Source organism: Felis catus, chromosome B2 (assembly GCF_018350175.1).
Source record: "Felis catus isolate Fca126 chromosome B2, F.catus_Fca126_mat1.0, whole genome shotgun sequence".
Taxonomy (NCBI): domain Eukaryota; kingdom Metazoa; phylum Chordata; class Mammalia; order Carnivora; family Felidae; genus Felis; species Felis catus.
In genome coordinates this window covers 80,911,567-80,937,968 of record NC_058372.1, presented here as the reverse complement: position 1 = coordinate 80,937,968, position 26,402 = coordinate 80,911,567, and the positions used below count along the sequence as shown (strand labels likewise).

General features: G+C 36.2%; 1 protein-coding gene across 10 annotated transcripts in view; it reads left to right on the top strand.

Moving 5' to 3' along the window:
• MAP3K7 (mitogen-activated protein kinase kinase kinase 7) overlaps nt 1-16,931 on the top strand; it is an 86,008-nt gene extending 69,077 nt beyond the window's left edge. For 2 of the 10 annotated variants that reach the window (XM_003986380.6, XM_003986379.6), the window contains 4 exons: nt 398-503; nt 5,305-5,366; nt 6,105-6,220; nt 8,657-10,395. In XM_003986380.6, the coding sequence (XP_003986429.1) occupies nt 398-503; nt 5,305-5,366; nt 6,105-6,220; nt 8,657-8,837 (465 nt within the window). In that variant the 3' untranslated portion in view covers nt 8,838-10,395. Of the gene's footprint in view, nt 1-397; nt 504-5,304; nt 5,367-6,104; nt 6,221-8,656; nt 10,396-11,461; nt 11,719-16,709 lie in introns of those variants that run through there. The other 8 variants (XR_006598030.1, XR_006598031.1, XR_006598026.1 and 5 more) reach the window with 8 other exon arrangements.
• Nucleotides 16,932-26,402: the final 9,471 nt, after the last annotated feature.

Here is a 26,402-nt window from a genome sequence, read left to right as displayed (position 1 = left end):
TTGTTTGTTTGTTTGTTTAAGTTCATTTATTGAGAGAGAGAGAGAGCGTGCAAGCAGGGGTAGGGCAGAAAGAGAGAGAGAGAGAATATCCCAAGCAGGCTCTGTGCTGGCAGCACAGAGCCCGAACCAGAGCTCAAACTCATGAACTGTGAGATCATGATCTAAGCCAAAACCAAGAGTCAGACACTTAACCCACAGAGCCACCTGGGTGCTCTGAAAGCTCACCAAGTTTTAAGAGGTATCTTTTTAGAGGATATATTTTTTGCAAGAGTGTTTTAGGACCTCTGCTGATAGAAATGGAAGCCTGTCTTTTGCTTTATAATAAAAATTTTCTCTTGTCTTTTTTTATTCCCACATAAACATCACATGTTGTTCCTTCTATTACTTCTTCCTACAGGTAAGCAGTAGGTCATCCAGTCCTAGTGTCAGAATGATCACTACCTCAGGACCAACCTCAGAAAAGCCAAGTCGAAGTCATCCATGGACTCCTGATGATTCCACAGGTGACCAGTGTATTTCCTCATTATAATTATGAAGCTGAATTTATCATGTTTGTTTTCATTTCTTTGTGTTATGACTCTGATCTTTATAAAGGCAGGCATTTTGGGGGGTGCCTGGGTGGCTCAGTCGGTTGAGCATCCGACTTCGGCTCAGGTCATGATCTCATGGTTTGTGGGTTCAAGCCCCACGTCAGACTCTGTGCTGACAGCTGAGAGCCTGGAGTCTGCTTTGGATTCTGTGTCTCCCTCTCTCTCTGCCCCTGCTCTTCTCACGCGCTGTCTCTCTCCCTCTCTCTTCAAAATAAATAAACATTAAAAAAAATTTTTTTAAATAAAGGCAGACATTTTACAATAGGTTAGATTTTTATACTAATAAAATCAAATATTTAGCAATAAACTTAAAGATGACTTTCTGAGTACTCAGATTGTCTTGCCCTCTTCATTTCCCCAGATACTTCATTTCCCCCCAGATACTAAACATGTATTTTGAACATGGTTTGATTTGGGGTTTTTACAGACAGGAAGATATTGTATCCTTGAACTTACATCTCTGATTTTCCTATTTTTGATCCATCCTACTATATGATAGTAGTAAAGTCATTATTTTTTAAAGAACTAAAATCAGAATAATAATCCTCTTCATCTCAGTCTTTTGTTTTAAAGACACAAGATGCCAGTACCTCACTTCAGTGAAAAAAAAATTTCTGACCATTGACCTTTTGAATCATTTTTAACTGGTAGGGAGACTTCATTTCAGATACATAAATTTCTAGTTAGAAATTTAAATTTCTAAATTTAAATAAATAAATCTCCAAATTTTTAACTAGACCTTAAAAAGCCTGTGAAGAGTCACTAAAATCCTTAACATGAATGACTAACTGGTTAAAATATTAGTATTAAAATCTAATGATGGAATAGGTTTATTATGGGCAAGCAGGAAATTATGTGCCATAGTGGAATTAACTTTTCCTTAGCATTAAGAGAATTCCTTAATAAATACTCAGCAGTATGGTTCTATAAAAATTTATTATTTATATGTTATTATGTCAGAGAAGGAAAGATGATCTCTTAGACCTTAGAAAATCAGATCATTTGGGATCTTGTATAAGATCAACTATGTTATTAATAGTGGCAATTAAATCCAAATTAAAAAGTCAGCTTTCTGTCTTTACAAACAAAAACACTACTTACAAGTATTTATAGATATTTGGCATGGCTTAGTCAAGTTCATAATTTAATATAAAAAATTAACTGAGTAGCTTTTCTCTGTTTCGTGTAAGATACAACTATGTTTAGCCAAGGGTGTACTCTCTAGTTTTAGCAAGTTTAAATTTAGTGGTGGCAAAAACTCCTCTAAGTCTCATCCCTAGCATTGCCCAACCTAGGACTGTCCAGAACATTAACCAGTACTCAGCAGCGCATGTGCAGAATTCATCATTGTGTGCTTCTCCTCAGAGGTACATAGGGAAATGCTCTTGACAGACTTGATCATTAACATTCAGGTACTGTTAGCTCTTTTTGGGTCTTCAGCCCTCTGGTGAAGGAGGTACTCAACTCAGCCTCCTGACTTCAGCCTAGACTGATCTAGACATACCAGTCACCATGTGGCAGATGTGAACTCATGAAAGTAAAATAAAAATCCTCTTACGTCCCTCTCACTTAACTGCTGTGTTTTTTCTACTTCCCGTGTTCTTCCAACCTTCCAACCCCAGTCTCATTTTTTTCTTTTTGGGACCTAAGATACCACAAAATGCCAATAGTTAGAAATTGTACTTGGGTCCAGAATTCAACTGAAACTTATCTTTGGCATTTTTAAATAATTTTTAATATAATTTTAAAAGTTGAGAGTGGTTTAAGCCTCATATTTAATGAAGTTCAGCTTTGCACTGTTTCTAAGAAAAGTATCGATGATCAAGCTAATACAGTAAATTACAGGGAAGAGATACTGGCAAATCCTTTTTCTTTGAAGGCCCCTGATTTAGGAAAAAATTACAAGTGCATACATACATAGTTTAAAAAAATTAATCAGATGTTTTTACTTCAAAAGAGAAGGGATTTCTATGCATTTTCAGAGAAAAGTAAAAAGCATACATCGGATTAATGATCACAGCACATAATGAGGGCCTTTGGGTTTCTATTTATAATAGTGGGGATAAAGAAAGACACATAACCAAGAGCAGTTAGTGAGAGAGATGGCTAGACACAGTAGAGGGAGCCACAGAGGGGGGAAACACTCAATGTTTGCAAAGACAGAAGTATAAGACATGGAGCCCTTTCCTTGTAATATTATTAGAGTCAGAATACTGGCCCATTAAAAATAAAAATAAACTTAGCATGCTTTATTTAATAAATTTAATAAACTACTATATTTGCAGTGTAAGCTGAGTACTTTAATAGTTAATAACAGTCCTTGGCTTTTTTTTTCCATTCCCTGAATACTGTGAAACACTGATACACTTAATTCTAAAATACATATCAGATACAGGGTATTTATTTAATAAGATACATCAAGTATGAAAGATTTAAAAAATTTTTTTAATGTTTATTTTTGACAGAGAGAGAGAGAGACAGAGACAGAGCATGAGCGGGGCAGGGGCCGAGAGAGAGGGAGACACAGAATCTGAAGCAGGGTCCAGGCTCTGAGCTGTCAGCACAGAGCCCGACGCGGGGCTCGAACCCACAGACCGCGAGATCATGACCTGAGCCAAAGTCAGATGCTCAACCGACTGAGCCACCCAGGCGCCCTCAAATATCAAAGATTTAAGAAAGAGTAATAGGAATAGAAGTGTTTTTAAAAGAGTTCAAGACACTTAATTTTTCCTATAAAGTCGGGGGGAAATAATTAAAAAAAAATTTTTTTTTTAATGTTTATTCATTTTTGAGAGACAGAGAGAGACAGAGCACTAGTAGTGGAGGTGCAGAGAAAGAGGGAGACACAGAATCCGGAGCAGGCTCCAGGCTCTGAGCTGTCAGCACAGAGCCCGACGCGGGGCTCAAACCCACAATCCGTGAGATCAAGACCTGAGCTGAAGTCAGGTGCTTAACTGACTAAGCCACCCAGGTGCCCCAGGGGGAATGAATGAACGAATGAATGAATGAATGAATGAATGAATGAATGAATGAATTTAGAAAGAAAGAGAGAGAGAGAGAGAAAGAGAGTGTGAGCAGGGGAGGGTCAAAGAGAGTGAAAGAGAGAATCCAAAGCAGACTCTGCACTATCAGCATGGAGCCCAGTGTGGGGCTCGAACTCACAAACTGCAAAATCATGACTTGAGCCAAAACCAAGAGTCTGACACTTAACCAACTGAGCCACCCAGGTGCCCCAATCAGTTGTAATTTTGTGGAAAATAGTGTTCCATGGGAGCATAGTTTGAAAGTCTTGTTGTGGGTGGGGAAAGAATTGGTGAGGGAAATAACAAATTAAGTGTATTTCTTGTTTAACCATTTCAGGAAACATTTATGATAGTGTATATGATTTTAAGGTAGGTAGGCCTCTACTAGGCAATATGCTGTTATTTTTCTTTATTGCACTCTGGTATTTAATAAGCATTACTTTTTCAATCGGAAAAACAAACTTTAGAATTTAAATTGCCTGTCCTTTCTAATGCTCCCATTTTATATCAATAACAACAACGACTACAGTAATAGTAACCATCACCACCATGTGTTGACTGCATACCATATGCCAGCATTGCATGGTATTTCTTATATGCATTATCTTATTTCATCTGATTTAGCTTGGCTTTTAGAGTTACTTGCAAGCACATTCTCAATGGCTTTAAAAAAGGAAACTAGAATATTCATCAGTCAACAATAAATTATTGAGGTTAGTGAACCATCAAACTGTCCTAGTTTTTTATTGCATTGCATACAGTGCCTTACTGTCAGCCTGACCTTGTCTTTATCTATACCACTCTTTCAAGGAGTCACTTGTCAGGAAAAGGGCTGAACAGTTCAGTTGTGTAGCTCATTTACTCTTTCCTAACTGTGGGAAGGCAGCTACTTCTGGAATAAAAAGTCCATATTACTTCACAGTTATCCTGCCTGCTTCTGGAGACATAAATGTTAATCCCATGTGACTCATGCAAGTTATGACAGTTTACCTCTTATGAAATACAAACAAAAGCCGTCCAAACAATTTGGTAAAATCAACTAGTTGTTTGATTTAATCCATTTAACTGTTTCACACAGGACACTGAACTGCAGTTTCCATATACCTAACTGTTCATTATACCTGTGTTTAACATACTCCCATCAAAAACATCTTTCATTTTCTGCAGTGATTCTCATTAGGGGAGGTGGGTTGAGGGTTCACACTAGAATATATATAAATTGAAGGTAATCCATTGGAAGAGAATGTATCTCTTATTTTCCCCTCTTTCTTCGTTAAAGAGCACGAATGTTCAAGGGGTTGACACAGCCTTATAGCAAATTTAGCATGGTCAAGGAAAGAAAGAGAAAGAAAGCTTTGATTAGGTGGGGTCAGTGAAGACCAAATTTTAAAAAGGTCCCATACCACTGTTTTTGTTTTTAATTGAACAAGCATTTGTAAGCTTTAATATTACGTAATTTATAGCCAACTTAAATTGTATGAGAGTATGATTGCATTCTGATTATCTGGTAATTGGATGTTCTGTGTTTACCTTTAAATTCAGAAATAGACTCTTCATTACCAGTAGCAATAACTTTTATTTTATGTGTTGCTTACTTTAGGAACAAAATGCCAATATCTCATGAAGCTTTCTTGCTTTTTGTTTATAATTATTTATGATAGAAAATAAATAAACACATACTTGAATTCCAGATACCAATGGATCGGATAACTCCATCCCAATGGCTTATCTTACACTGGATCACCAGCTACAGGTAAAGGGGTAGTTTCTCAGTGACCGTTTTTATTTTCTCCTTATAGAAAAGGTTTAGAGAATCTATCTAGAAAGCTATCTAAGCTAGAGAATCTTTCTAGAATCTACCTAGAAAGTGTTCATATCTTGTCATCGTATATTCATTTATTTATGCTTTTATTTGGCTTCCCCAAACTTTCTAAATTCAAGTTAAAATAATTCATTCAGTTAAGTTAATCAAGTTTAAAATTGGCAAAATCATGTTCTTAACAGTTGTCTTAAAATACTCTCATATCTTTGTTTAAGGATGCCAAGAATAGCATTTTTGCTCTTTCAGTGCACTACAATATAAAATTTACTTAAGCTCATTTCTACTTAGTAGATTTTGTAATACACTGTCACGTTCATTGTGACTGAAAATATAAGTAATACACTTCAGTGTCTGCTCATGAGTATGAGAGCCATAAACCCTCTTGGTATAATATGGTTTGGCAACCTGAAATGTAAAACCAGAGGCCAGTGATCACTTTAGTCATGATCCGCTATAACAATGAAAGTGTTAAAACCACAGGTGTGAATTTAAGCTGTGAGTTAACTCTGACAAAAGGACACTGAAATTTTCTAGGCCATGGGTTAACACTTATTTTTAAAAGATCATTGCTTTAGTGCTATAAAAATATATCACAGTCACCATATTAACTCTCAGCTTGATATTGAGATTTGATTTAATTATGTTTTAACTTTCTTTATTTATTTTCAGCCTCTAGCACCGTGCCCAAACTCCAAAGAATCTATGGCAGTGTTTGAGCAGCATTGTAAAATGGCACAAGAATATATGAAAGTTCAAACAGAAATTGCATTGTTATTACAGAGAAAGTAAGTTGACTGTTATGAATAAAAACATTAGTATTTTGGGTCTAAAATATGTTAAGGTGAAATATTGTTTAAAGACATGAAAACTGTATTAATTTTTAGAATTTTAAATATTAATTTAAAATTTAAATATTAATTCTAAATAATTAATTTAGAATTAATTTTAGAATTAATCATTAAGCATTAAGCATAATGCATTAAGCATTAACTTGACTTCCTTGAATAGCTTGGGGGTTGGGGTTGTGAACTCCCACTCATTCAAAAATCTGCATGTAACTTCCGACTCTGCAAAAACATAACTGCTAATGGCCTATTGTTGACCAGAATCCTTACCAATAGCATAAGCAGTCAATTAACATATATTTTATATGTTATGAGTATTATGTACTGTATTCTTACAATAAAGTAAGCTAGAGAAAAAATTTTAAGGAAATCAAAAGGAAGGGGAAATACATTTGCAGTACTATACAAAAATCCACGTATAAGTGGACACATATAGTTCAGACCCATGTTGTTCAACTATATTTGTAATTTGGAGGTTCTACATATGTTCTGCCTTTCGGTTTGTAGCACCTTTTGGCTATTTTTCTTGCAAAACTAAACCTTTTTGACTACATACATTAAAACTAAGGAAAATAAACTGGTGCTACATAAACATATTTTACATTCTAAGAATTTTAAAATTAAAAGCTGTTTAGATTTATAATTATAAAGATTTATTGTTTCCTTGGACATAAGTGAAATAATTTGATTTACTAATGTTCACTTGTGCTTTATCTTAGAAACATTTTGTAGATCTGTTCTCTCCAGGTATCTGTTTAGGAGAATAGAATTACTTTATTTTATACCTGTGAGTGTTTTTCTTGGGAGTTTTATACTCACATGTGTCTTTCTAAGAGTTATGGAGGCTGCCTTCCTCGCTTTTTTAAGAACTACAATTCCCATACTCCTTTATTTGAAATTCTTAAAGAAACCCAAAACTTCAGTTTTCTTAAACATGAACGTCATGAAATTTTGTACCTCATGCAATTTTGTACCTCTGAAGCTGAGTTACTGTGGTAACTAAAATGAAGTGCTATAGGAAAAACTCATGGCAACTATACGTATATATGGTAATAGGATTCCGTCTATTAATTTTAATCTAAATAAGTGAAAATTTCTTGCTTCCTGGAATAATTTCTTTTTGTACTTCCAAAAAAACAAACAAAAAGTAGCTCCATCGCAATTTATTGTTATAACAATGTAAATGATTTCAATTCAGTACCTTAAAAGCTATATAGGAAATAAATATTAGAGTCTGCAAATTATGGAGCTAACTACAGAACTGTTAGTACTTTATTTAAAAAAAAAAACTTTCTTATTTCACATGTTTAACCTATACTTTTTTCATACTTTATTCATTTGAAAGAGGAGTTCTGAGCTGGAAAAAATAAATGGTGGATTGAGGGAATGTGAACACTTTGATGGTTTTAATCAATTTTAAATACGTTATTTTTTTTTTAATGTTTATTCGTTTTTGAGAGAGAGAGCAGAAGCAGGGGAGGGGCAGAGAGAGAGAGGGAGAGACAGAATCCAAAGCAGGCTCCAGGCTCTGAGCTGGACAAGAGTTTGACATGGGTCTCAAACCCACGGACCATGAGATCATGACCTGAGCTGAAGTCGGAAGCTTAACCAGTTGAGCCACCCAGGCACCCCTTGAATACTTTAAAAATGAGAAGTATTACAAGAAAACCATTTGGAGGCTTTTCGTTAGTTATTCAGTTATATCCAGTAACTTCGCTATAGGAGCTAATACTGAACATCTCCCAAATAAAAGGGGGCTTAAAAAAGTTTATCAGGCTATGAAAGTCTCTAAGGGTCATTCCTAAAAATGTTCTTAAAAGTGAATAACTCATTTGAAAGTGGTACTTTGTATTGTTCTCACTGTTTTAAAGTAAGAAACAGATTTAAGTTGATAGCGTCTATTTTAATTAGCTTGCAAATGTTGTATTAGCCCCCACTTGGCACTGTGGTTAAATAAAACTGACTTCAAAACATGAATAAAAGTTCATGAGTGTAAAAGTGGAATGTGAATGGTAAAAACATCATGTTATTTTCCTGTGGTCAGAGCCCTTCCCCAGCCTTTTTCTTCCTACACAAAAAGGATACCAGGTAAAATTTTCTAAAACTTTAATTATACCATTTTATCTGTATTCACTAATTGTCTAAGTAGAGTTACTTATTAAAATAAAAGGATTATGGTGTTTGTATGGGTAAACCAGAAGAGTGGATGCTAGTCTCCATTCTAGCCCGCAGTTACATTTGCATGGTGTCCCTGAGATGCATAATGACAGAGCCAGAATAAAAGTTCTAATTAGTTGAGCTCATTGGTTATTAGCGTATAAATTTTTTCTATCGTGTATCTTTTACTATATTTTATTATGTGGTATTTGTTTTTAGGCAAGAACTAGTTGCAGAACTGGACCAGGATGAAAAGGACCAGCAAAATACATCTCGTCTGGTGCAGGAACATAAAAAGCTTTTAGATGAAAACAAAAGCCTTTCTACTTATTACCAGCAATGTAAAAAACAACTAGAGGTCATCAGAAGCCAGCAGCAAAAACGACAAGGCACTTCATGATTCTCTGGGACCTTCAAATTTTAAAATATGCAAAGAAAGACTTTTTTTTTTTAAGGAAAGAAAAGCCCTTCTAATGACAATTCGTGAGTGTTAGCTTTTGGGCGTGTTCTGAATGCCAACTGCCTATATTTGCTGCATTTTGTTTCATCGTTTATTTTCTTTTTCTCATGGTGGACATGCAGTTCAACTGTCTCCTTGCATAACATGGGGGCATCTGTGACTTGAATAAGCAGCAGTTCTCAACTTCAAAACAGATGCAGTGAACCATGGCTATATATGCATGCTCATTGTGTGAAGGCTAGCCTAACAAAACGGGGTATCAAACTAGCTGCTATGTGCAAACATCGCCTTTTTTCGAGGTGGAACCTCAAGAATGATTTTGTTCTTGTATCTCATCTCAAAAAACAAATAATTTTTTTTTTCCAAAAGATGGTATATACCAAGTTAAAGACAGGGTATTATAAAATCTAGAATAATCAGTGGTACATTATAGAAATGCAGAACCTTTAGAGATAGTTCCAAAGTGAGGGCTCTGATGCCAGCATCCTTCAATCAGTACTGAACTTAGTTCCATCCATAAAATATTTAAAGGTAAGTGGCGGCTGCTGTATTTAATAAAAGCATATTTCATTGGACTGAAATTATGATACATTGAACAAAATGGAACCCTTTTTTTTAAGATATAAAGATTTTTAATTCTGTGATTGTGTGTATGTGTGTTGAGACTGTAAAGACTTTATGACTCTAATATTAATATCTCCTAAATGAAATTAAAAGGTAAATGAACACGATCCAGCTTAAATGATCATTCCTTCCTGCAATGATTATTGGATTGTTGTAGTGTATATTTGAAAAACTGAAGAGAAATGATGGAAAATGGAAATAATTGCTCCAACTAAAAGGCTTGGGCTTAGATTTCTTTTATGATACCAAAAGAGTAAAAAATTAAAAAAAACCTGGCAAATCAGGAGAAGTTTAGTAAGGAAGTTAAAGAAGGAAATATAAATTCATCAAGTATACTCTTTATCAACATTGGAATAATTAATTTTCCTTACAAGCCCATCCTAGAATGCCTGCTGCCTTTCAACACTTTTAAGGGAATTTCAACACTTATAAAGAGAAAATTTATATTGTTAACAATAACTTTGCTACCGTAAACTTTGAAAATAAAAGTAATAAAAAAACTTCATTGAAATAATAGACTATATAAGCTCTATTTTTTCAGTTGGTATTAAAATAAATCACATTTTGATACCAGTACAAGGTGTCTTTTAAATAAGGATGTCATCAACCTCATTTTTATAGCATTAATGTTTTATGAAGAGAAAATTAAAAATGAAAGCATAATTTCTGTGATTATTAGAATTATATCATGATTGTATTGTAGTTCTACTCTGTTTCAGATAAGCAAGTTGATCTAAGAAGTTATCAAAACTATTCTTAAAAAATGCTAAAGCAGGTAACTTTTTCTTCTGTTACTTTTTTCCTCCTTCCACTGAGTTTTATAATGTATTCCTGTGTATACAAGCAATAAAGGTAAAGGACAGTTTGTACTAAACTGTGTTTTTTTTAGCTTCCTCAAAATCTATTATTAGAAAGTTTCCAGTAAATAAATGTCTACCATTGCTTGATTTAAATGAAAGAAAGGTTATCATTCCCAAATAATTTGATTACCTAGCTGAAAGTGATACTGGTCTCAACACATTAATAGTAAAATTGGCACAGAAAATACCTGTAGACTAAGGAAAAGTATAACTCCTAGCATTGCTGCTTGTTACATACATGTGTCACTTCACCAAGAGGGACCTAGTCAGTGTTTAGAGACTTTTCTGATTATCTCAGAGCACAAGACATTCAAGTGTGGTTGCTAATGCTTGACTTCAGATTTTATTTTAGTCATTAATGTGTTTTTACTATATATCATATATACTTAAAGGGAAAATTTATTATTGTTACATGTAATCACTTCATAAAAGTCTCAAGTAGGAAAACGAAAGAAAATAGTAGTGTTACGTCATGGTACCAAGTACAAAAACAGGCTCTTGAACACTTGCTTGTTTGTTTACAGTAAGTTCCTGGGGGTTCTCAAACAGTAATTGTCCTACACATTGAGTGCAGCTCAGCCTACATGGTTTGTAAGTAGTTGTGTTGCAAAGCTCATACTTTTTAAGTCCTGATTATCCCTGATGGGATAAAAGTGCAGCAGGGATAATTAAAATCCACAGCTAGTTTTATCAGCATCCTCACCCATTAAACCTCCAAACAGAGACTAATAAGGAGCCAAAATTTTTATTGATTCTGGTTTTACCTTTCACTCTAACCCTCATTTTTGGGTGGAAATAGCAAAAAGACAAGCAAGTGGCTCAAAGGCCCCCCTCTAAGAAATTCAGAATCTCGAACAATACCTAATTATATTTTATTCTCCAGGGAAAGAAAACAAAGTCTAGAGAGAAATACTCAGCAGTAAAAGTAACTTTTCTGAGTCAAATGAAAATCAGTTAAGACTTGACTTTATAGCAACACCACATAGTAAAGAGATTTGTTTAAAAGTTGTTTACAAATGTTTGACTCTTTTTGCTAAAGCATTTTGGAGTATTTATTGTTTTGTTTTTTTTTTCTCCAAGCTTCTTTTATGTTCCTAGTTTCCGCTCCTGCCTGTAGCCAGAGATGATAGGTTTTGCCTGTGAAACTTTTTTCTTTCTGTTAAGTGTATGGTTTTCAGCAGTCAACTCCTCTTCAAATGGTAGGAAGTCCCACTTGTATCATTCAAAACATTTTATGTAAAACCATGTAATGCAGAAATCCTTGTGCATACTGTATAATTGAAGGAAGCTTTCTAGATTATTTTTGTTTGTAATAAAATTCAGATTGTTATTCTAAACTTGTTTACAAAAATGGTTAATGATTTATATCAGCAAATAAGCTGTGAGGTGTTCTGCTCTGCAATATGTTTACCTCACACAAAGTCAAATAAAAACTGAGTAGTGAGTATTCTTACAGTACTCAACACTGTTGTAACATAATCATGATTTTTGAGAAGCTAGATGATTGGCCATTTAACATAATCTATCTAACCATTCAAAGTTTTTGTTAAATGGGTGCTCTTCACAATTTCATTAAATCATGATTTATATGAGGTACAAATGGCATATACATCACTGAGTGATTCTTCTCATTAGGAAACTGGTTTCCTGTAGTATATCTAAGTTACATTAAGCATTTCATTCCATTATCTACCTACTAACCCCCCAACCAGCACCTGTGGTGCACATATACACATTCTTATAAACTCGATCTTCATTTTAGTAAATCAGCTCATTGATTCACTTATTTCTTTAACAGATATTTATTGAGCATGTATTATAAGTGAAGCCCATATGGCTAATGCCAAGTTACATGTTCTCTTTAGTCACATGGTAGTTCGATTGTACTCCCATTTCGCAGATGGAAAAAGGGCTCCTAAATGCTAAGACTTGTCCCTGAGTCTACTTTTCCCCCGTCAGCTGTTTTAGGCAGAATCTCATGCAAGGGGACTCTGTAGCCACTATAAGCCCATGATGTGAAGAAGAGCATGGGAAAATTTGTAAACTGAGTAGCAAATGGTCAGTGGGGGAAGGGGGGGATTTGAGGTAACTTGCAGGAACAGAGGCTTTGTGACCACTCTATAGATCACAACAAAACCAACACTTTATTTTTTTTTTAAGTTTATTGATTTATTTTGAGAGACGGAGCACAAGCAGGGGAGAGGCAGAGAGAGAGAGAGGGAAGGAAAATCCCAAGCAGGCTCTATACTGTCAGTGCAGAGCCCGACACAGGGCTCCATCCCACAAACCATGAGATCATAACCTGAGCCGAAACCAACAGTCAGACGCTTAACAGACTGAGCCACCCAGGTCCTCTAGCCAGCACTTTTAAACCCAAGTCTGTGCTCTATACCACTTTGCCGTAATTTAAAACTTGCTGAGTGCTTCAGTTTCCACATTATTTATTCAATGTGATGGGTGTCGTCACTCTTTCACTCCCCTCAGCTGAAAGACCTGCTAAAAATGGAAATACAAATAATGATATTGTGAGGTTTGGTCTAGAAAGATTTGTTCTCTGCTCTTAGGAAAGGCTTAATTCAGGCTTTTCCATTTTTGGTTTGTTTTGTATTTTTGTTTTTACCTCTTTGTTCTTTGTCTTTTAATTGGGATGTAATATTTACACACTAAACTGCATCCACTTATTGAGTGCAGTTTACTGAGTTTTGACGTGTATACACTTGGGAGTCCATCCAACAAGCAAGATACTGAACATTTCCTTCCCGCCTCCCCAGGGTCTCCCATGCCCCTTTGTAGTCCTTGCCTCCGTCCACTCTAGGCCCTAAGCCCCAGACCCTGATGTGCTTTCTAACAGTATAAATTTGTTTGCATTTTCTAGTTACATTAATGAAATCATTCAATATGTATTCTTTTTAAGCTTTTTTTCCTCCTCTTGAACAGTTGTTTTAATTCCTTTGACAGGAAATTTTAATTAAACCACTTTTAGTGATACTTGAAAACCTTTCAGTATCAGTCTTCAAGAGAAAACATAGGTTTTAAGAGGCTATAGATGTGTCCATTGTGGCCAGCTTGATTGTGCATTGTTGTCAGGTTCTGAAACATTTAAGATTGCTTTATTTTTGTTTTTAGGGAACCTTAACACTTTGCTTACAAAATCCCTTGCATTGTTTGGTAAAGTAAGCCCATTTATCTCTGTATTTGGGTGTTAGAAATACAACATGGACATGGACAGTAGCACATTAGTAGGTTCATGGTAGTTTTCAGGAAATAGTTGTTGGTCAGTGTCACTTTTAAAAAAATCCTGCTTTTTGGGGCGCCTGGGTGGCGCAGTCGGTTAAGCATCTGACTTCAGCCAGGTCACGATCTCGCGGTCCGTGAGTTCGAGCCCCGCGTCAGGCTCTGGGCTGATGGCTCAGAGCCTGGAGCCTGTTTCCGATTCTGTGTCTCCCTCTCTCTCTGCCCATCCCCCGTTCATGCTCTGTCTCTCTCTGTCCCAAAAATAAATAAACGTTGAAAAAAAAAATTTTTTTTTTAAAATCCTGCTTTTCATTTTTATTTAGATTGCAGCTGCTTTTTTGCTTGTTCAAAAACCTGGGAGACAGTATTCTAACTGAACAAAACAGTCTTTGGTAAAAAGTATTTGATAGGGATCTCTCATACTGATGCTCTCTGTAGTCCTGTGTACTATTGCGGTGCCCATGGGAATAACTAAGATGACATTGGTAGATCATGTACTGCTTACTGCCGGGACCTGTGTTCCTTTTCCATCAGTAATGAGTAACTGCTCTCAGAGCTTCTCATCCCTGCCATGAGGTCCCACCAAAACTGAGTTTGTTGAAATGACCTGCCCTTGATGTCAGTTTTTTCAGTGAAATCATTTCCAAGTAATGAAATGCATTTTTTATCCTGTAATTTAATGGTCAGTGATATCTTATAGATGCCACATAGCATCACGATAATTGCTTTGAGTACACCGGAAATCTTCTGAAAAGCAAAAGTCATCTGCAAAATGCAGTTGCTTCTCAGACTTACTATCTGTTTCTCTTTGTGGAATCTCTTCTTTAGTTATTAAAGGAATGACTACATTAATCATTGATAACTTTACCAAATTCAAATTAGAGAATGAAGAAACCTAAAAACGGGTGTAATTTTTTGTGGTTGAAGAAAAAATGCTGATATTCCCTCATAACCTTTTTGACTTTTAATCCATTTCCTGCAAAGATACTTACCTAAATATCCATATGTCATGAGCATATTATTTGCAAAAATCAGTACCGCTTGTTTCTTTTGCATATACCAGAGAACCTTTTAACAGATATCATTTAAGGATTGGAAACATGTCTTTATTCTGTAAGCCACATATGCAGTTTATAATTTATATGCTCACAAACAATCTATTTCCATACAGTAGGGCTAATATATACTAGTACATTGTTGGACAATAGTCTTAACTTCAAAATTCATACTAAAACTCATGTCTGACCACATTAATTCTGTCCTCCCATTCATGATTCCACATTTTATGTATAGGAGACTTGAGGAAGTGGTACCAAGTTCCTAGACCTAAGCTGAATATTTCTTCCCTTTTCACTTTTTTTTTTTCAGCAATATCAGAAAATTCCCCAGTCTTGGTGCTGCTGCATGTAGCCTATGATTCATAATGACAAATTTGGATGCTGCCCAAAATAATGGCTTCTATGATAGTTTTGCTCATCTGCATCCTGGCCAAAGAGGAGAGGGAAAGGGCAAGAGCAGCAAAGGTTCAGGTCACTTTGGTCACATCCATTTGCCAGAATTTAATCACACACCTTAACCCTACCCTCTTTGAGGCCTGAAATGTCTGTATGAATGGGCAGCTGTGTGCCTAACTGGAAGGGGGGAATTCAGTTACAAACGAAGGATCAAAAAGATTTAGAGGACAATGAGTAGTCTTCTTCACACTCTTGGAAAGGAAAATAGACCACTGCCTCCCCCATTTTCTCTGCCCCTGTTCTCCACAATAAAAATGGAAATAGGAAAAGCTGGCCCCTCACAAGAATGGACATTAATGTCAAAACCCAATCATTACGGTGTATAATACTTAAAGATTTCCCTATATTTACAGTTGATGCAGCTTAGAAAAATAAAACTTCAGAGGCGCCTGGGGGGCTTAGTCGGTTAAGCACCAACTTCAGCTCAGGTCATAATCTCGCAGTTTGTGTGTTCAACCCCTGTGTCAGGCTCTGTGCTGACAGCTTGGATCCTGGACCCTGTTTTATATATTCTCTCTCTCTCTCTCTCTCTCTCTCTCTCTCTCTCTCTCTCTCTCTTTCTCTCTCCCCCCTCCCCTGCTCGCTCGCTCTCTCAAAAATAAAAATTAAAAAAATAATATGTTTAAAGAAAAATAAAACTTCAAAATGTGAAGTTAGAGCACTTTAGTTAGAACACTGGTTGGAGGGGCGCCTGGGTGGCGCAGTTGGTTAAGCGTCCAACTTCAGCCAGGTCACGATCTCGCGGTCCGTGAGTTCGAGCCCCGCATCGGGCTCTGGGCTGATGGCTCAGAGCCTGGAGCCTGTTTCCGATTCTGTGTCTCCCTCTCTCTCTCTGCCCCTCCCCCGTTCATGCTCTGTCTCTCTCTGTCCCAAAAATAAATAAACGTTGAAAAAAAAATTAATTAAAAAAAAAAAATAGAACACTGGTTGGAAATCAGACTTGAAGTAATTTAGATATTCAGTAATGACAATCCACCTTAGAAAAGAAACTTTATATCTCGAATGAAAGAAGTAATAGAAACTTTGGTAGAACAAATTATGAGAAAGCAAAATTAGCCATATTATGAGGAAAAAATTTTTAAACTTGGAGGTATCATAAAGAAAGTAACTAACACTTACTAAGTGTATACTATGTTTTAGGCATTTTGTAAATGTTACTCTTGCTTTAGAAATAAAGTGATGAACAGAGATGTTTAAAACTTGCCCAGCTAGTAAATGATGGGCTGCAGTTCAAACCCAGGTCTTCTTAGCTTCAAGGCTCACAAAAATCTCATTTTAATAGTTTAGAACTTGGAATACATTTTCTTATAGACCTAATAAAGGGGAGGAAAACTAGGTTCCTAAGCATATTTATAAAAGTCTGGTCTTTAATGGAAATGAAATCATAATGCCGTTGAATGGAACAATTCCAACAAAGACTATGAGAGAAAATACTAAAGTGACATGGTGGTTGTCTTCAAGTATTGACATTGTGGTAATTTTTTTCCTTTTAAGAGTTCTTTACCTTTTTATTGTTTTCTGCATAGTAAAAATTAAAACCAGGAGGACAAAGCCTTACACAAACCATGTTTCTTTGGCAGGAACTCAGGGCCCTTTGCCATGGGCACAACCATTGGAGCCCTTGCATGAATCCTACAGGGGCAGGAACTTCCCTTCCCACTACTGGCCCCAACCTGGATCCCTGCAGGTAGGGGTGGACCCAAAGGGAGTGATTCCAAAGGTTGTCCCATGGATTTGGTGAAGATGAAGCATAGTGTCAACAAGAGGAGTAAAAAAATAAATAAATCAGAACTTTAATGGCATTAAGTTTATTGTTATTATTATTATTATTATTATTATTATTATTATTATTATTATTTTATCAATGCACATTCTAGGGGCCCCAACCTTCGAAATTCTGCTTCACAATGACAGGTTATCATTCAGGGATATAAACTTTTATCCAGTTCCTGAAGTGATTCTGTTACACCGACAGATTTGAGAATTACCTATACCATAGAGTGGATAGAAGGGGTATTGCCATCGTCAGCTTTCTAGATTCTAACCCATCTAGTGTTGTGAAAGCTGAGAGGCGGAGTGTGACATTGTGATTTATAATAAATTCTATATTTGGTCTTCTTCCCTGTTCCTGGTACACAGCACCTAAAACCTTTGAAATTCCTTAAGTGGTGAGAGCCATAAAGATGTCTTGTTATGGTAATGAGGCAATTTTTGGGAAAGCCCCTAGGTGAGAATGGGAGCTAGTTGCCCCAGAAGCCAACTACCCAGTTAGGAGGTGAGAAAACTTAGCCCCACCCAACACCCACCTTCAGGGAGGGGAAAAAGGGCTGGAGGTATGGAATTCAGTCACCAAAGGCCAATGATTTAATTGGTCATGCCTGTGTAATGGAGCCCCCCATAAAAACTCCAAAAGAACAGGGTTCATAGAGCTCCTGAGTTGGTAAACATGAAGATGGGGTGGGAGTGGGGAGAGTGATGCACACAGAAGGCATAGTATTATATTACCATGTAATACTATATGTCTGTTTAAAAGTATTGTGGGGGCGCCTGGGTGGCGCAGTCGGTTAAGCGTCCGACTTCAGCCAGGTCACGATCTCGCAGTCCGTGGGTTCCAGCCCCGCGTCAGGCTCTGGGCTGATGGCTCGGAGCCTGGAGCCTGTTTCCGATTCTGTGTCTCCCCCTCTCTCTGCCCCTCCCCCGTTCATGCTCTGTCTCTCTCTGTCCCAAAAATAAATAAACGTTAAAAAAAAAAAAAAAATTAAAAAAAAATAAAAGTATTGTGAAACTGAATAAAGGAGACCTCATTTAAAATGGAATTGGGAGGGGTGCCTGGCTGGCTGAGTCAGTGGAGCATGTGACTTTTGATCTCGGGTTGTGAGTTCAAGACCCACATAGGGTGTAGATATCACTTAAACTCTTTAAAAGTTGGGAAGCCAGAAGAGGGTGTTCTTATTCCCTACCACTCACCATCAATTGCACACCCCAACAGGGAGAGACATACCTTGCATTCCCAATAGGAAGAGGCCTACTTGACTACTCCAGTAGGAGTAAGAATGAATTTCTCCATGCCAGCAACTACCCCAGCCAATAAGAAAATACCACAACTCAGCCAATGAGAAACCCTCACGACCCTGAACTCTCACTTTCCTCCAATAGACTGGTTCAAAACAACCCCTCCCAACTTCCTTCTTTTCTCTATGAAGTATCATTTTCCTTTAATCTGACTTATTTATGGTTTGCCATCACTTACATGACCCAAATTGCAATTCCTCTACTATTCCCAAATCTTTTTGCTGGCAAAATAACTGTGTTAAGGTTGACAGTATTCTACAACTGGTTCTACAACTGGTATATAAAGCTGTCCAAATTGAGTGCTTCAAAATATTAAAAGATTGGCACATGAAGTAGTACTGATAGCAAAAATGAAACATTTTAAAAAATCCAGTGTAATTCATTATATAAATTAAAGGAACTGTACAATTCTACCAATAGATGCCTAAAGGATATTTGATAATATTTACAAATAAAAGGATTAAAATGGAATTTCCCAAACTTGATAAAGATCACTCCTCTAAACCAACAGCATATTAAATAGTTAAATTACTGTCATTTAAAAAAAATTTTTTTTTCCAATGTTTATTTATTTTTGGGACAGAGACAGAGCATGAACGGGGGAGGGGCAGAGAGAGAGGGAGACACAGAATCGGAAACAGGCTCCAGGCTCTGAGCCATCAGCCCAGAGCCTGACACGGGGCTCGAACTCACGGACCGCGAGATCGTGACCTGGCTGAAGTCGGACGCTTAACCGACTGCGCCACCCAGGCGCCCCTAAATTACTGTCATTTTAATGAATCTGAAACATTATAATCTGAAACAAAGCAAAGATGCCCTGTCATTATTCAACATTTTTTTTAAGTTTTAGCTCATGAAAAGACCCCAAAATAGAATAATTAGTATAATAACTAGAAAATAAGAAAGATTATCTTTATTTGCAGAATGTAAAACTATATAGAAAACCCACAAAACTAATTTGATAGATTGTATCTGATATGTATCAAAATTAGTAGTTTTTCGGGGTGCCTGGGTGGCTTAGTCGGTTAAGCATCCGACTTCGGCTCAGGTCATGATCTCGCGGCCTGTGAGTTCGAGCCCCATGTCGGGCTCTGTGCAGAGAGCTCAGAGCCTGGAGCCTGCTTCGGATTCTGCGTCTCCCTCTCTCTCTGCCCCTCCCCACTCATGATCTGTCTCTCTCTCTGTCAAAAATAAACATTAAAAAATTATAAAAAAAAAAAAAAAACAAAATTAGTAGTTTTTCTATAATAACCAGAAGTAGAAATGAGATTTTCCTTTGCCCTACTGACAATGTCAATAATACTACAAAATACCAAAGAAAACATTTAAAGGAAATAGGGCCGATGAACACTATAGCCTTAATAATATAAATAAGACATTAACTTAACATTTTCCTAAATGAGAAAATATCATAAGGGCACCTGGGTGGCTCAGTCAGTTGAGCATTGAACTCTTGATTTCAACTCAGGTCATGATCCCAGAATGTGGGATCAAGCCTCAAGTCAGGCTCTGTGCTGAGCATGGAGGCTGCTTGAGATTCTTCAGCCCTAAGTGTGCTCTCTCTCTAAAATAAAAAATAAATTCTTACATAGCTGTATGTACTTACAGATTATTTGTTTAATGTAGTTTTAGTCAAAAATCCAGTGGAGTTGAGAGTATGTTTGGTTTGAACTGGACAAAGTGATTTTAAAGTTCTTAGGAAATAAGTGCTCAATAGTTAAGATATAATCTTTATACAGATTGAACATACTTAAGTGTACAGTTTGATAACTTTTGCAATAAATGCATCTGTGAAATCACCATAGGGTACTGAGAGTCTCCACAATTCCAGAAATTTCCTTGTACCCCTAGATAACCTATCCTTCCTCTACCCCCTTTCCCAGACAACCATTAATCAGCTTGCTATAACTAATTATTTGGCATTTTCTAGAATTTAATCCTATAGAATATAGTCTATTTTGGCTGGCTTTTCACTCAGCATAATGATTTTGATATTCACCTAAGTTGCTGCATATATGAATGGTTTGTCCCTTTATTATTTTCAGCAGGGTTCCATTGTACAGATGCAGCAAATTTTGTTGATGCACTCAACTACTGATGGATAATTTTTGGTTTCCACTTTTTGGCTCTTAAAGAAAGCATCTGTGAACACTGTGTACAAGTCTTCACATAGATTTCTTTGGAGTAAATACTTAGAAATGTAACAGCTGAGTTTTATGGTAGGTATATGTTTTAACATGTTAAGAAACTGCAGACCTCCAAAGTAGCTGTACAATTCCATGTTTCCACCAGCAGTAGTAGAGCAGTATTAGAGTTCCAGTTGCTCCACATCCTTGTCAACATTTGCTAGGCTCAGTCTTTTTTAATTTTAGCCATTCTAATAAGTGTGTAGTGGTATCCTACTGCAGTTTTTTGGTTTTTTTTTAATCTTTATTCACTTTTGAGAGACAGGGAGAGACAGAGCATGAGTGGGGGAGGGGCCGAGAGAGAGGGAGACACAGAATCCCAAGCAGGCTCCAGGCTTTGAGCTGTCAGCCAAGAGCCCGACGTGGGGCACAAACCCACGAATCGGGAGGTCATGACCTGAACTGAAGTCGGACGTTCAACCGACTGAGCTACCCAGGTGCTCCTCCTACTGCAGTTTTAATTTGAATATTTCCCTGATGACTAATCTTGGCATGTGCCTGCTGGGCTTTCATATAGTTTATTTTGCATAATGCCTGTTAAAATCCTTTGTCAGTTTTTTTTAATTGGGTTGTTCTCTTCTTAATATTGAGTTGTAAGACTTCTATATACTCTTGTTACAGTTTTTTGTCTGATATTTGTGCAGTGAATATTTTCTCCCAGTCCATGGTTTGCCTTTTTCATTTTCTTAGTATTTGTCAAAGAGAAAAAGCTTTTAGTTTTTATTATATAATAGTGTTATATATTAGTTTCAGGTGTACAATATAAACAATAATTCTGTACATTTCTCAGTGCTCATCAAGATAAGTGTACTCCTAATCCCTTTTATCTATTTCACTCATCCTCTCACCCATCTCCCCTCTGGCAACCACCAGTTTATCCTCTGTACTTAAAGAGACTGTTTATTTGTCTCTTTTTTTGTTGTTGTTAATTTGTTTTGTTTCTTAAATTCCACATATGAGTAAAATCATACGGTATTTGTCTTTCTATGACTTATTTCACTTAGCATTATATACTCTAGGTCCATCCATGTTGTTGCAAATGGCAAGCCTTCATTCTTTTTTATGGCTAGGTAATAATTCTGTGTGTATGTGTGTGTGTGCACATGTGTGTGTGTGTGCGTGTGTGTGTGTGTGTCTATGTATATGTATACGTGTGTATTTATACACATACATACACCAAATCTTTATCCATTCACCTATCATTGGACACATAGGTTGCTCCCATATCTTGGCTATTATAAATAATGCTGCAATAAATATGTGTGCACATATCTCTTTGTATTAATGTTTTCATTTTCTTTGGTAAGTACCCAGTAGCAGAATCACTGAATCAAAGGATGATTCTATTTTTTCATTTTATGAGAAACCTCCATACTGTTCCCACAGTAGCTGTATCAGTTTGCATCCTTGCCAACACTTGTTATTTCTTGTGTTTTTTGTTTTAACCATTCTGACAGACGTAAAGTGATATCTCACTGTAGTTTTAATTTACATTTACCTGATCATTAGTCATGTTGAGCATCTTTTCATGTGTTTGTTGGCTATCTGTATGTCTTCTTTGGAAAAATATCTGTTCAGGTCTCTGCCCATTTTTAATTTACTTATTTGGAGGTTTTTTGGTGTTAAGTTCTTTATATATGTTGGATACTAATCCCTTATTGGATATATCATTTGTAGATATCTCCCATTCAATAGGTTGCTGTTTTATTTTTTTGATAGTTTCTTTCACTTGCAGAAGCTTTTTATTTTGGTGTAGTCCTAGCAGTTTAATTTTGCTTTTGTTTCCCTTGCCAAAGGAGACCTATGTAGAAACATGTTTCTAAAGCTGATGTCAAAGAAATTACTACCTATTTTCTTTTAGGAACTTTATAGTTTCAGGTCTCACATTTAGGTCTTTAATCCATTTTGAGTTTATTTTTACATATGGTGTAACAAAGTGGTTCAGCTTTTTTTTTTTTTTTTTTTTTTTTTTTGCATGTAGCTGTCCAGTTTCCCTGGCACCATTTGTTGAAGAGACTTTTTACATTTCTCCAATTGTAAATCTTGTCTTTCTTGTCACAAATTAATGGACCATAAAAGCATGGGTTTATTTCTGGGCTTTCTGTTATGTTCCATTGATGTGTGTGTCTCTTTTTATGCCAGCACTGTCCTGTTTTGATCACTACACCTTTGTAGTATATCTTGGAATCTGGGATTGTGATACCTCCAGCTTTGTTCTTCTTTTTGAAGATTGTTTTGGCTGTTCGGTGTCTTAATTTTGATGAAGTCTATTTATTAATTTTCTTATTTTATGTTTCATTTTCTGTGTTCTGAAAAATCTAAAAGGGGGTGCCTGGGTGGCGCAGTCAGTTAAGCGTCTGACTCTTGATCTCAATTCAGGTTTTGATCTCAGGGTCATTAGTTCAAGCCCCACACTGGGCTCCGTGCTAGGCATGAAACCTACTTAAATAAAGTAAAATAAAGTATCTTTAAATAAAAGATTTTTCTTCCTGTGTTGCTTTAGACGTTTCCCAGTTTTAGCTTTTACATTAGGTCTATGATCCATTTTGACTATTGTGTAATAAGGATCCATGTTCATATTTTTCTATACGGCTATCCAGTTGTATTCTAGCCCTATTCTTTGAAAAGATTTTTCTTACCCCATTGAATCACCTTAAGTAAGCATCTTTGTTGAAATCAACTGACCATATATAAGCAAATGTGTTCGTGGTTTTCCTATTCCTTTCCATTGATTTATATCAAATTGTAGCCTTAGAACAAGTCCTAAAATCATCAAGGTTAGTTCTTTATTACAATTAAAGCTTTAACAATTTTAATATCAACTTACTAGTTACTACCAAAAAATTTAGCTTATTGGGCTTTTGATTGGGATTGCCTTGAATATATAGACCAAGTTTGGGAGAGTTGACATACTAACAATATTGAATTTTCCAATCTGTGAACACGGTGATTTTCTCTGTTTATTTAGACCTTTTCTAATTTATCTAGGCAGTGTTTTTATAGTTTTTAGTGTAGAGATCTTGGACATGTAGTCTAGTAGCTTCTATGAAAAGTAAAATCGTATTCTTAGAACATTCCCATTTTGAGAAATACAGGATTAAGAACACTTGTACATAAAAATATAAATACCAGGAAGTTACTTGAAATACTGTATAATGACCAAATATATTTTTTAATTTAAAAAATACCCTAAACCTCAAAAATGTCTATTAATAGGGAAAACATTAAGTTATGGTAAACTATGTAGTTTTTTTAAAAGACTGAATTAAGTCTATATATGTTGATCTGGATTAATGTCCATGACCTATTGCTACATGAAAATAGGACACTGAAGAGCAGATATATGATGCTGTTTGAGTGAAAAAAAAAAAAAAATTAAAGTGAAACAAAAAGCCTGCATGTATAATATGACATGCATATGAATACTGAAAACAGTAATGAAGGATACTCTTAACAAGTAGTGATCCCAGAAAAGGTAGATGACAGTGGACAGATTATTACCTTTTTTATGTAATTGTGAATTGTTTCACATGTTTAATGAGAATAGATAACTTTATAATTTAAAAAGCTCAGCAGGTTTGAAGGAGAAGGAGACAGAAGTGACAACATTGGGAAGTCATGCATTAAAAGATGCAGTGGTCTGTGGGAACACTGGTTGCTGTTGGAGGGTGAAATTACAGGTGGTTTGTATTTCTGTACTTCTTTAATGTTTACTTACTTATTTTGAGAGAAAATCCCACCCCAGGCTCCGCGTTGTCAGCACAGAGCCTGACGTGGGGCTTGCACTCATAAACTGTGAGATCATGGCTTGAGCCAAAATTAACAGTCAGACACTTAACCAACTGTGCCACCCAGGCGCCCTTGTATTTCTGTATTTTCTAAAGGATTCTGCAACAAAAATATGAATTTCTTAGTTTACAAAAAAGTGATTTCCATTTATTTTTTTTTTAATTTACATCCAAATTAGTTAGCATATAGTGCAACAATGATTTCAGGATTAGATTCCTTAGTGCTACTTACCCATTTAGTCCACACCCCCTCCAGTAACCCTCAGTTTGTTCTCCATATTTATGAGTCTCTTATGTTTTGTCACCCTCCCTATTTTTATATTATTTTTGTTTCTCTTCCCTTATATTCATCTGTTTTCACTTTAAGTCCTCATATGAATGAAGTCATATGATATTTGTCTCTCTCTCACTAATTTCACTTAGCATAATACCCTCCAGTTTCATCCAAGTAGTTGCAAATGGCAAGATTTCATTCTTCTTGACTGCCAAGTAATACTCCATTGTATACACACCACATTTTCTTTATCCATTTATCCATCGATGGACATTTGGGCTCTTTCCATACTTTGGCTATTGTTGATAGTGCCTCTGTAAACATTAGGGTGCATGTGTCCCTTCAAAACAGCCACCTATAGCCCTTGGATAAATACCTAAGAGTGCAATTGCTGGGTCACAGGATAGTTCTATTTTTAGTTTTTTGAGGAACCTCCATACTGTTTTCCAGAGTGGCTGCACCAGCTTGCATTCCCACCAATAATGCAAAAGAGATCCTCTTTCTCCACATCCTCGCCAGCATCTGTTGTTGCCTGAGTTGTTAATATTAGCCATTCTGACAGGTGTGTAAGGTGGTATCTCATGGTGGTTTTGATTTGTATTTTCCCTTATGATGAGTGAAGTTGAGCATTTTTTCATATGTTGGCCATCTGGATGTCTTCTTTGGAGAAGTGTCTATTCATGTCTTTTGCCCATTTCTTCACTGGATTATTTGGTTTTTGGGTGTTGAGTTTGGTAAGTTCTTTATAGATTTGGGATACTAACCCTTTATCTGATATGGTGTTTGCAAATATCTTCTCCCATTCTTTCAGTTGCCTTTGAGTTTTGCTGATTATTTCCTTCACTGTGCAGAAGCTTTTTATTTTGATGAGGTCCCAGTAGTTCATTTTTGCTTTTGTTTCCCTTGCCTCCAGAGACATGTTGAGTAAGAAGTTGCTGCAGCCAAAGAGAGAGAGAGAGAGAGAGAAAGAAAGAGAAAGAAGAGAAAAAGAAAGAAAGTTGCTGTGTCCAAGATCAAAGAGGTTTTTGCCTGCTTTCTCCTCGAGTATTGTGATGGCTTGCTGTCTTACATTTAGGTCTTTCATCCATTTTTGAGTTTATTTTTGTGTAGGGTGTAAGAAAGTGGTCCAGGTTCATTCTTCTGCATGTCACTGTCCAGTTTTCCCAGCACCACTTGCTGAAGAGACTGTCTTTATTCTATTGGATATTCTTTCCTGCTTTGTCAAAGACTAGTTGGCCATACGTTTGTGGGTCCATTTCTGGGTTCTCTATTCTGTTCCACTGATCTGTGTGTTCTTGTGCCAGTACCATACTGTCTTGATGATTACAGCTTTGTAGTATAGCTTGAAGTCCAAGATTGTGATGCCTCCTGTTTTTGTTTTCCTTTTTAAGATTGCTTTGGCTATTTGGGGTCTTTCCTGGTTCCATACAAATTTTCAGATTACTTTTTCTAGCTCTGTGAAGAATGGTGGTGTTATTTTGATAGGGATTGCATTAAATATGTAGATTGCTTTGGGTAATATTGACATTTTAACAATATTTGTTCTTCCTATCCAGGAGCATGGAATCTTTTTTCCATTTTTTTGTGTCTTCTTCAATTTCTTTCATAAGCTTTCTGTAGTTTTCAGTGTATAGATTTTTCACCTCTTTGGTTAGATTTATTCCTAGGTATTTTATGTTTTTTTGTGCAACTGTAAATGAGATCGATTCCTTGATTTCTCTTTCTGTCACTTCATTGTTGGTGTATAGGAATGCAACTGATTTCTGTGCATTGATTTTGTATCCTGCAACTTTGCTGAATTCATGGATGAATTCTAGAAGTTTTTTGGTGAAATACTATAGAGTATCATGTCATATGCAAAGAGTGAAAGTTTGACCTCCTCCTGGCCGATTATCATCCTTTTATTTCTTTGTGTTTTCTGATTGCAGAGGCTAAGACTTCCAATACTATGTT